The sequence below is a fragment of the Jatropha curcas genome, unplaced genomic scaffold (assembly GCF_041381405.1).
Source record: "Jatropha curcas cultivar XTBG-Jc1 unplaced genomic scaffold, XTBG_Jcur_1.0 HiC_scaffold_1099_pilon, whole genome shotgun sequence".
NCBI classification, from domain to species: domain Eukaryota; kingdom Viridiplantae; phylum Streptophyta; class Magnoliopsida; order Malpighiales; family Euphorbiaceae; genus Jatropha; species Jatropha curcas.
Window position 1 is genome coordinate 10,797 of NW_028322600.1, and position 11,106 is coordinate 21,902.

Consider the following 11,106-nt stretch of genomic DNA (forward strand, 5'->3'; position numbering starts at 1 on the left):
AATCAAATCAACCATACTAGAACCCATAATATGATTCTCTTCTGCCATCTAAGAGCAAATGTTCCTGAGGTTTGCTCTAGATAGCATGGGATTGATTATCAACTAAGATGTCAAAACATTTTCATTCCTTGAGTGATTATGAATATTCAGCTTATATAGAGTCTCCTCGAGGTCCATAGGATCATTGATGTTTTTGTCATTTTTCACCATTTTAAATAATGGTCTTCACTAATTCGGTGTGGTCCCACTAAGTATTCTAAGATATTGTTCACCCCAAAGATATTAGGCAATATAATATGCAATCAAGAGATATAAGAAATCATCAAACTAGCTTCTCAATGTCTAAGTTGGCCCATGCAAATATATAGGCTTCAATGAGCCATCATTAAAGTTTTTTTATATATAGGCAAAATCTGATTAATCCTAAGAAGACACGAAGAGTCTAAGGTGAAAAAGAGATTGAGAAATAATATAAAGAAATTGAGAGACATGAGAGAAAACAAAAGATAAAAAGGGTTTTTATATTTCATTCACGTTTTAATTAAACAATATTTACAATCCTATTTGTATTATGCATAATCTAACCCTAGATATACTCATGTTTGTGTAATAATGCAACAAATTAGCTATTCACGAAGTTAATAAGTAGCTAAAATATATGCAAAATATACATATTATATATTTGGTCGGGAATGTAATCGGGCTGAATAATTTCTTATAAGGCCATATCAGTTTTTGGCCTCACTTTTGGCTCTCTAGGTGTGTCGGCCTTCATGTTTTGGACTAGCATTAACAATATCATTTTTTTTCTTTTCCATGCAAAGGATGTATTCAGAACCAAGAAACTAACTACTCTAGGCAATATGTTCCTAACTAAATCAACATTAAAAACCCAACTAAAGAAGATGGCTCCTCCAACACATGTAAGTCCATATTCTTCAATAATATCATGCAAATTTTCTTCAAATAATATTCTTTCATATGGAATTTATTGCATGAAAACAAATGAAGTGCAGGTCAACAGTTCTCCTAGATTAAAATAAAAATAAAACCAATAACTTTGTTGGGATGAAACAATGTCTAACTTTGTGAAACCAATTATGATTTCTCACATATTCAAGATATTCAAACGTCCTTTTATTACAATTACAGTAAAAAACATGCAATTGGTACATTTAATTATTTATCAAATTTCTACTTTCCCAGTATTCAGAACCTAAAGATACTGGATAAAGATCCTTAGCAGATGTAGAAGAAGCAGTCCTAAGGGCTCTCCAATTGCATACTCTGAGTTTGGCTATCGATTGTGTTTGTCCACTGATTTGCTGAAAATGTTTTCTCATTGCTTCAACCATGAAATCGTCATGTAAAACACTTGAATCCAATTGGAGTCTTGAACTGAAGCTTTTCCTTCAAGTATGCTCACAACTAAAGACATAGCAGGCCTAACTGCTGGAGAGAGATTAGTACATAAAAGAGCCACACGGATTACTGTCTCAACCTGTTCTTCATTGTAGTCTTTGCTTAGTCTTGGATCTACTAGCTCTAATAAACTCCCTTTCTCTTTTAAAACACATGCCTAAGAAAAATTATACAAAGATATATAGTTAGGGATAAGCATTCAGTCGATTTGGTTTAAATCAAAACCCAATTAGTACAAATTAAATAAACTGAAATTTTTAAGAGGAAAATCGAGCCAAACAAATTATATCCAGAATCAAAATCTAATTGAATTAAATTGGCTTTATGAATTTGGTTTGGTTTTAAGTTATTTTAGTATGTATTTGAGCTTTTTTTGGGGCGTAATAAAAATCAAACTAAATTGAATTTTTTTTACAAAAATGAAACTTGAATCAATTATTAAGCTTAAACAATTCATTTTGGTTAGATTTCCCAAACTATACTCAGTCCATTATATAGTTGAGAAAATCCTCTGTCCTACATTACGAATATATGCATAATATTCATTTTCCTTCTATACTCAGTCCATTATATAGTTGAGAAAATCCTCTGTCCTACATTACGAATATATGCATAATATTCATTTTCCTTTTGATAGAATGAATAATTTATTACCTGGATTTCATTCCTTTGCAAATCATTACTACTCCTGGTGTGAACCCATCCATATATTAAGCTAATAAAAAAATTTAAATTTAAAGGAAAAGACTTATCTATACATACCTTGTATAGTCCCACACTTAGAAAAATGGACAAAACATTAACATTTAAAAAAAAAAAAAAAACCTTTGTTTGATTGGCTTGGTTTATGGGACAATCTATATACTAGGTGTAGGAAAGAAATTTTCTTAGGAAAAATTAGCAAGAAAACAAGAGATTTGATTCTTACCCAATCAAGAAGATAAAAGTCATCCTTCTTCAAATTGTGCCGATTACTAGTGTTGCTTCTTCCACTAACAATTTCTAAGGCAACAATTCCAAAACTGTAAACATCTGCTTTATCAGTTAAATGACCACGCATTGCATATTCAGGTGCCATATACCCACTGCAATATCAATAGTATAATATATTAGGCATTTATATTTGTCTTCCTTTTTGAATAAAAGTTTAACATCTTACATATACTTAAATTTAGAAACTTCGTATATCCATTTTCACTTTTTTAAAAAAGAAACTCATTTCACAATAAATAATATTTTATTGTAAGTTATATATTGTTTTCCGTAATATATAATTGTAAGTAATATATTGACACAACTTCATGTGTGTGAGTCTAGCAAAGTATAGTGGATTATCTTAAGCCTAGGTAAAAAAGTAGGATGGGGAGTAAGTTATGGCGAGCATAAGAATACTTAAATTCTCAGATTTAGTTGGGATTGAAGTTTAATTATTCATGTTATTATAGGTAAAGAAGTAGAATACATCAAATAAATTATTCTACACATTTAATATTGTAGAAAAAAAATCTATTTTTGTAACTTCTTTGAAATTAAAGTTGAACAAAGAAAAGAGGATAAATATTGCAAGATGTGAACAGAAACTCACAAGGTTCCAGCAACTCTAGTGCTTATATGGGTATTATCTTCTTCATCAAGCTTGGCTAAACCAAAGTCAGATATCTTTGGATTCAAATTCTTATCAAGAAGAACATTGGTGGCCTTTATGTCTCTATGTACAATCTTCAACCTTGATTCTTCATGAAGAAAAGCCAAACCTCTTGCTATACCAACACAAATCTTCTGTCTTGTAGGCCAATCTAAATTTAATCGGTGTTCTTCAGGACCTTTTAAGTCATTATACTTAAAGTAAGCCTAAAGAGGTTGATATATAATTATATATAACTATTCATATTTAGTTAGGATATTTTTGTTAGACTTACCAAACAAAGCACGAGCAAGGCTGTTATTTTCCATATACTCGTACACTAGCAATAATTGATTTCCTTCAATACAACATCCGTAAAGCTTTACAAGGTGAGGATGTTGCAGAGCAGAAATCATGCCAATTTCATTCACAAATTCGCGATTTCCTTGCTTTGATTTAGAGGAAAGCTGCTTTACTGCAATTATAGTGCCATCTGAAAGAAGGCCCTGCATTAAAGAAGATATATTTGAACATTCATGTAAGACTACATTTGGTCAGCCATAATGGATACATTTAATCTACTTGTATTAAATTAATCTGTAGTGCAACATTTATATTAAAAATACATTCAATTACTTTGTGTTGTGTTTCATTAAACAAAGTGTGAGGTCTTTCATTTTGAAAGTGTAACTTTGTACTCGATACCTTATAAACAGGACCAAAACCACCTTCTCCAATTTTATTAGCACGATCAAAGTTGTTTGTAGCAGCTTTTATTTGCCTCAATGTAAACGAACCTGTTTTTAAGTCTAGGCCCCTTAAATCTGTTAAAGAAATAGATTTTTCTCAGAGTTTTTTTCATGAAAACTAAAAACATTATTTATATAAATAAATAATATTTCATCCAAGTAAAATAAATATGTATTAGTTAATTTTATAATTCTTGGAGTATAAAGTTGACGTATCAATTCAAAAAATCTCAAATGAAGTGGAAAACAACAGAAATAGCAACATAAACAAATAAGTGAATAATGAGAAATACCTTGGTCTATTATATCTTTATGCCATAGACAACCTTTCCACCAGAGGACACACAGAACTAGGAAGATGATAGCTACTACAACAACCACAATACCAACTACTGTGCTTGCAGAAATACTACTACTACTACCTTCCGAAGGGGGGACAAAATCTACATGTGGAAAGAATATTAAAAAGATTTTTCAATTTAAGAAAGCATGAAAAAGAAAAGCAATGTTATACCTCTAACTTTAATAATGGTTTACACTAGAAGTAAAAGCTTATAGAGGTCATTAACTCACTTGGAATGATAGAGATGGCAGATATAAGAGGACCATAAACTCCTCTAGTAGGAATACTAGTTGTCCCTTTTCCATTCCAATAAAGGCGTATCTCCAATGTTTGATTTGTAACAATGGTGGTATAATTTTTTATAGTTGCCTTACCAGCCCCACTAGCTTCATCCTCAATGTTAAAATCCTTTTGCATAAGCTTTTTCTGTCAAAGGTAACATAACTATGACATTAATTATTTTATATCCAAATTACACTTCAAGCCAATCGACAACTAGATTAGTTCGTAGCTAAATTGCAATATTCCACCAATAAATAGAGTTACTAATAGCTACCAAATTTCTTATCAAAGATGTGCCTTCCATGGCTAATTATCCATCCTTAATGCTTTGCTATTCCATCGAGACATTATATTAAATTGATAAGCTACATACCTGAATGTAAATATCAAAAATGCGCCTTCCAAGGCTATTATATGTATTATCATTAGTAAACATTATCTCTGCAAAATGGAGGCCAACTGTGTAATTCCCATTCCCCATGCAGAAACCATAATAAGTAAGAGAGATTGGAGAAATGCCTGCAGTCATGTATAATGTAGAAGTGCCTGCGGAGAGCTCTGTTGTGTTTGTGGCGATATAGGGATCTGCATTCTTAGAATCATCCATGAAATTACCAGTATTGCTAAATGCCCAGTTAGTTCTACTTTTGTAGAATGTTGAAGGTCCAGCTCTATCTATATCGTCTTCATATAAGCTTCCATTAATAGTAGCTGCTTCCCCTCCACAATTTATATGCAAAGAATAGAAAGCTAGCACAAAATGTAACAACAAATAGTTACATAAAAGTAAAATCTATTTTATGGTATTGAAGTTACTAAGAGAAACATATGATTCTATTTTTCAAATCCATTAATTTTGTTTGTTTCCAAAACAATGTTGGAAATTGTTGGCTCAAGGGTCAATTTTATCTTGAGATTTTGATGATTACGCGAAACAAATAAATTTAATATTTTTGTATGTGCTAAAATTATTTTATGCAGATTTTTAATATGGAAGTTGCTAAAGAAATCAAGATTCTATAATCCAAGATTTTTTGAAGACCATGAAGATTATTGAAGATCTTTTGGGGGTTAGCATCTTAGAAAATATTGTAGGATAGAGATAATATTCCCTTATAAGCACAAAATCTCTTTTATTTCTTTCAAAATCATTTTTGAGATATTCTCGAAAATTACCTTAAAAAATGTCAAATTTTTGCTCTTTCAATTTCATTTACCTAACTAAAAAAGATTTTGGCAAAAATTATTTTTTGTAACAAATAATCGAGTATTTGTAAAAGATTCACATACTCTATCATTTTATTTTCGAAAAGTTAAAATACTCATTAAAGCTAAAACTTCAACGTCTTTTATAACGGGAAATTCATCCCTCTTATAAAAACGTTTTTCCTCTTTTGAAAAAATGTGGTTTTTGTAAGAGTAAGAGTTAGTTGTTTAAAGTTTCAGATCTCTCAAAGCTCTCTGTTCAACCCCCTTCATTTCTTTTCATCTATTTGCTTCAAAAGATATTTTTCAAGAGAAAAGAAATCTAGTAACAACATTTTCTGAAGAACAGTTCTGAACTTTCCTTCTGTTTTGAAATCTATTTTTTGTTCTTCCTGTTCTTATAATTGCATTTCTCTTTGTCTATATAGATTCTTGTAATCTGTTGTAGGCTAGAGGATTCTAAACGAAAAATATTTATGTAATAGCTTAGGTGAAAAGCTATGGTGTAAAAAGTTATTAAGCGACCTTCTCCTTGTGTGAGATTTAATGTCTTGATGTGAGTTTTCGGTTCTCTGCAAAACAGAAAGGTGTAGAGGTTGACTAGAACTTTTAGAAATCTAGTGGGACAAAGGTTGGATCTAGGTGTTGATCTATTTTCTTGTAAGGTTTGTCTCTTACCCTTGAAAAGATGAGTCATGGGGAGTGGATGTAGGCGAGTTAGTGCCGAACCACTATAAATCTCTGTGTTTATCTTCTTTCATTTTCTGAAGTGTTGCTTGATTATATTCTGTTTACACAACTATTAATCTTTTCAGAAATGCTAAGTTGTTTAAGTTTCTGTTTCTAAACGTGAATAAGCTTTATCTTTAGAACTCTGGATTCCTGTATTGTGATTATACCAAGTTCTAATCTATCCTTTTATATCCTGTGTAAATCACAATCTGAGTTATAATCAGTTTTCTAAACTTACATAAGCTTTGTGAAGCAGTTCTAAACATAATAACTGTTCTTCACAGAGTCTTTCTAATCTTGCAATAGCTTTGTGGAGAAGTTCTAAACTTGATAACTGATCCTTACTAACGCTTTCTAATTCCACTAGAACAGTATTCTGATCTTGTGTTTTTAAAATGTGAAATTTTTAGAAAACCCAATTCACTCTCCCTCTTAGGTTGTGCAATATATAAACGAGGCCCATAGAAATTAAAAGGTTAAAGGGCATATGAGTTTTATGGCTTTTAGGCAATGTCCATTTCTGCTTATTTTAGTAATAGTTGGACCTAACCATAAGCCCAGGCCTATTCTAGGCTCTAAATTATAATTTAAAATTATAAGTTCAAAATAATAAAAAAAAAACAAAACTTTACTTACTTTTTGGGCAACCAAAGTTTTTTAAACATGAAACAGTATTTCTGCAAAATAATACAAGCAACAATAAATGAATATATAAACATATAAATGATTCAAATCCTCAAAAAAAAAAAAAAGAGAAAAAAAATAAACTTACGATACATTGCCCATTAAGGAGCTTGCAAATAAATTTCTGTGGAAACAACAAGAAATTTGATCATTTAGCTACCATGTGTGTGTGTGAGAAAGATAAAGAAATAGAGAAAATGAGATTGAAGTTTTGTACATGTTAGGTTCTTGACATGTGCTTTGAGTTGTGAAATTGTTGTAGGACAAATCACTGCACATTGCACAAAAAAAATGTTATTTGAGTAGTTCCATTAATAATATGTTCAAAATGGACAATTACATCTATACTAGACTCATAATTTATTAAGAGTGAATTTCAATCTTATTTCATGTAAGATAATAAAAGTATTACAAATTGAAAGGGTAGAGGTAAAGTGGGTAAGAGGTTAGAACCCATGAGGTGAAAATGTAGATGTGGGCTTATTTGGCCTTGGGCCAACCAATGGTAAAAGGTTAGTACTAACCAATTAGCTAGCTAACTTGCCATCCTTATATACCCTTTGTAGGTTGGGTATTTAATCAATGTGAGATTCTTAACAAAAAGGTTGCAGTTTTTCAAATAACAATTACCTATCGTCTGATTATATGATATATTCGCTATAGACAAGTATTTTTTTATTTTGCATAATCATCCTTAGGGTCATTTGCTAATTATGTAATTTGTTCATACGTGCATACTACCATAGTGCAACCTAACCTTATAAATAATCATACTATAACAAAATTAAAATTTCTTTAATTCTCTTAGTAAAAACAAAAATCAATAAGAGTGGTCTAGCTGGTCTTCTCACCTTCTATAAGAGCATGGGGAGTGAAAAATCTAAGATTTGAGATCTCTCAACTATAAGGATTTTCCACCTATTTGGTATGCCTGAAAGAGACTTATAGCCCCTATCATTGTATCTTACAATGCTATTTTAACTCATTTGGCCTCTCAAATAATGAATAGAAAAAAAGTTCCTTAATTGTTGTTACTTTGCATAATGACCTGGTTCTTGGGCTTTATGCTCAACATATTAACATGTACAAGACTCAAATGTTATTCTAATAAATGGAGAATATAGAGTCAAGAGAATGATGTTCCTCTTATTTATCTATTCTATCCATCTATTTATCTATCTATCTATCTATCTCATCATTATATATATATATATATATAAATTGTTAAGCTCTCAGAAATTGAAGATTGAGTGAATTGTGAATATTTATATTAACGGAGAAATAATTATCGTTAGATAAGGATAGTAGGAATCTTAGCTTATTTGTTAATTAGAGTTTATTTAGGAGTCTAATATCTTTTATATTATTCTTTTATTTATTTTATCATTGTATATTATTAGTAGTTCCCCTTTAATTATTTGGTCATTTATGTGCAAATATGGTATATGCTTTGTTTTTGTTGTTGTTTGTTCCTTTTTTTGGTCTGCAGACGTTATTAGAAAAAGATAGTTCCATTTCGTTTGTCAAGGGGTAGTCCAAGAATTACTTCATTAAATGTAGTGACCTTTGGGTACTCTGCCTTGCCTATATAAGGCTTTCACCTTGCCTCATTTGCTTCACTCTCAACATTTCCAAATATCAGAGCGTCTCTCTCTAAAAACTTATTTCTCTCTCTAGTAAGTTCTATAGCTTTTTGTATTACTTTTTATTTACTTTTGGCAGAATCATGGGTTCACCTAGCGATGAAGACGTTTAAGTTTTTATTAAGCAGTCTGAAGATAAAGCCGTTGAATCTGGGGTTGGTGAAGCAAAAGGTAGAAGGGAGAATATTAGAATCGCCAACGTTCCCTTTGATATCGATGAGGGTGAGCTTCTTGATGTATTTTCCATGTACAACATCACGCTAGAGTATAAGTTGGCTCACCCTTTAGAGTATATGAGAGCAAATGAACCGCTAGATAGTGAGTCCATTATGCTATACGAGGAGACTTCCAATCAGGGGTTTGGCTACCTCTATCCGAGGCTCTGAAATCTTTTTTCAGTGAATACGGCATCACCATCAGCCAACTCCACCATAATGGTGTAAGATTTCTATGTGGTATAGTGGAGTTGGCTTGCTAAGATGGGACGGTTCTTACAGCTCGAGGGGTGAGCGAACTCTATCGTCTACATATCAGAGTAAACAAAGACCACTGTTTCCTTTAAGTGAAGAATAATTGTAGCATCTTCTCTAAATAGTCAAAGATTTCTTCCTTGAAAAATTGGAAATATAAGTTTTTCACAGTTCGGCATCCAAGTGGGTTCGAGGTACCGAACCAGTGGTCTAATGACCCCACACATTGTCTCCCAACTTTGCCTACCCCTGAGGATCGATAATGTGTGAAATTGATAAAAGCTAGGGGGTTGAGATCTATGAACCTGAGGAAAGTGACTGTCAAGGGTTACCCAGTTTACTCTCTTAGCGGGCCCATGAGATCGAACCCTTCACCTTCTAGTAAGTTTAGTTCCTCTTTGTATAAGTGTTGCTCTCTTTTACTTACCTTTCTTAGTTTTCTCTTTTTTATTTTTTGCATTTTTGTGCAAAGATGGCTCTTAAAAAGGCAAAGGCTTCTAAGATGTCAAAAATAGCTGAGGCGATGAATAAGAAGGCCGAAGCGGGGAGATTGGATAAGGGGACTCCTCTGATGATACTTGATCCTCTGACAGATAACGCTGGTGTTGTCTCGGAGTCTGCTCATGTTGAGTATATTGCTACAAGTCCTTCAACTGAGCCCAGTAGGAAGAGGCCTTGAGAAGTGACGGTTCATATTCCTCTCCCTCTCCCTTCTTAACTGGCAAGGCCCTAGATATCCGAACCTATTTTTTTGAAGAAGTACAGACCGAACTGTAGTCTGCAAAATGACTAACCTAGCTATGAGATATCCCGCAATTGCCTTTTTCCCGTGGATCTTCATTAGTATGAGTGTTTGGATGATCTGGCGATGAGGGACCTTGCCAACTAGAGTCTCTTCTAGGCAATAAATGATAACAACCTTAGCTATGCTCGTATAAATAAGTTAAAAGGGGCATACACAAAGATGGAGGGGAGGAAGGTTTGAAGAGTCTAAACTCTGCCATGAAGGAGTAGGAGTCACAGTACAAGGCAGAGATTGTTGTTCGGGATGCCGAACATGAAAAACTTCAAGAGGAGATCTAAGCCCAAGCTGAAAAGATCAAGGCTTTGGAGGCTAAAAAATAAGAGTTGGAGAATGAGATTCAAAGGCTTCGGGCTCAAGAGAGCTCGGTGGAGGAGGATCTAGCCAAGGCTTGTCTGATCCTTAGGGCTAAAATTATGGATGAATTAAAGGCTCGAGATCCGAACAAAGACTAGAGCTGGGTTGACAAGGTGTACCCTGATGATGAGGAAGAAGAAGAAGGCAAGTTTATTGGTGATGGTGTTGTGTCAGAAGATCCTCCTTCCATCTCACCAGCTCACTAGGATCCCCCTTCTGAAGATCCTTTGGTTGATCCTGATACCGAACAACGGATGGGTACCCAAATCCCTTCGAATGTGCTTGTGGATCAGGGCTCAAATGTGGAGCTACCTTTGGAAGGGGGAGGTGGTTTAGATTCTTATGTGAACTTATGCACTTAGTGTAGCAGATCCTTTTAATCATCTTTGTGTGACATCTTATGTTTTGTTTTAATGAAAAAAATCCTTATTTATTATTCCTATTTAAGTGTTGTGTGTATTTTAATTTTTTGTTTCTTCCAATAAAGCACAAACTGAAACAATGTGTAAATGTTCTGTTTAGACTTGGCGAACTGAAGTGTTAATATCACATTATGGTATAAATTTAGTTGTCTTAAATCAATAGATAAAGAGGAGTGTTAAGGTCGGAATTACATATACTGTTTTCAAGTCTAACTTTTTTGTGGTATTAAAGTCCATTTAAGGGGAGGCACTTTTTAAGTTCCTCGCTAATGGATTTTTTAAGCGCATCGCTGATGGACTGCTAAAGTCTGAGCTGATGGACTGCTCAAGTCCAAGCTGATGGATTGTTAAAGTCAAGGCTGATGGATTG

The 11,106-nt window shown here is 32.9% G+C and overlaps 1 protein-coding gene across 1 annotated transcript; it reads right to left on the reverse strand.

The window, feature by feature from the left end:
• Positions 1 to 1,011: 1,011 nt before the first annotated feature.
• Positions 1,012 to 7,332, reverse strand: LOC119371172 (putative leucine-rich repeat receptor-like serine/threonine-protein kinase At3g14840). Its single transcript, XM_089717180.1, is given in 14 exon segments — positions 1,012 to 1,265; positions 1,267 to 1,325; positions 1,328 to 1,384; positions 1,387 to 1,579; positions 2,351 to 2,507; positions 3,008 to 3,245; positions 3,342 to 3,552; positions 3,752 to 3,870; positions 4,089 to 4,238; positions 4,369 to 4,564; positions 4,794 to 5,170; positions 6,995 to 7,035; positions 7,131 to 7,166; positions 7,260 to 7,332. Coding segments are annotated over 14 exon segments (1,986 nt in total). The 5' UTR covers positions 7,322 to 7,332; the 3' UTR covers positions 1,012 to 1,175.
• Positions 7,333 to 11,106: the final 3,774 nt, after the last annotated feature.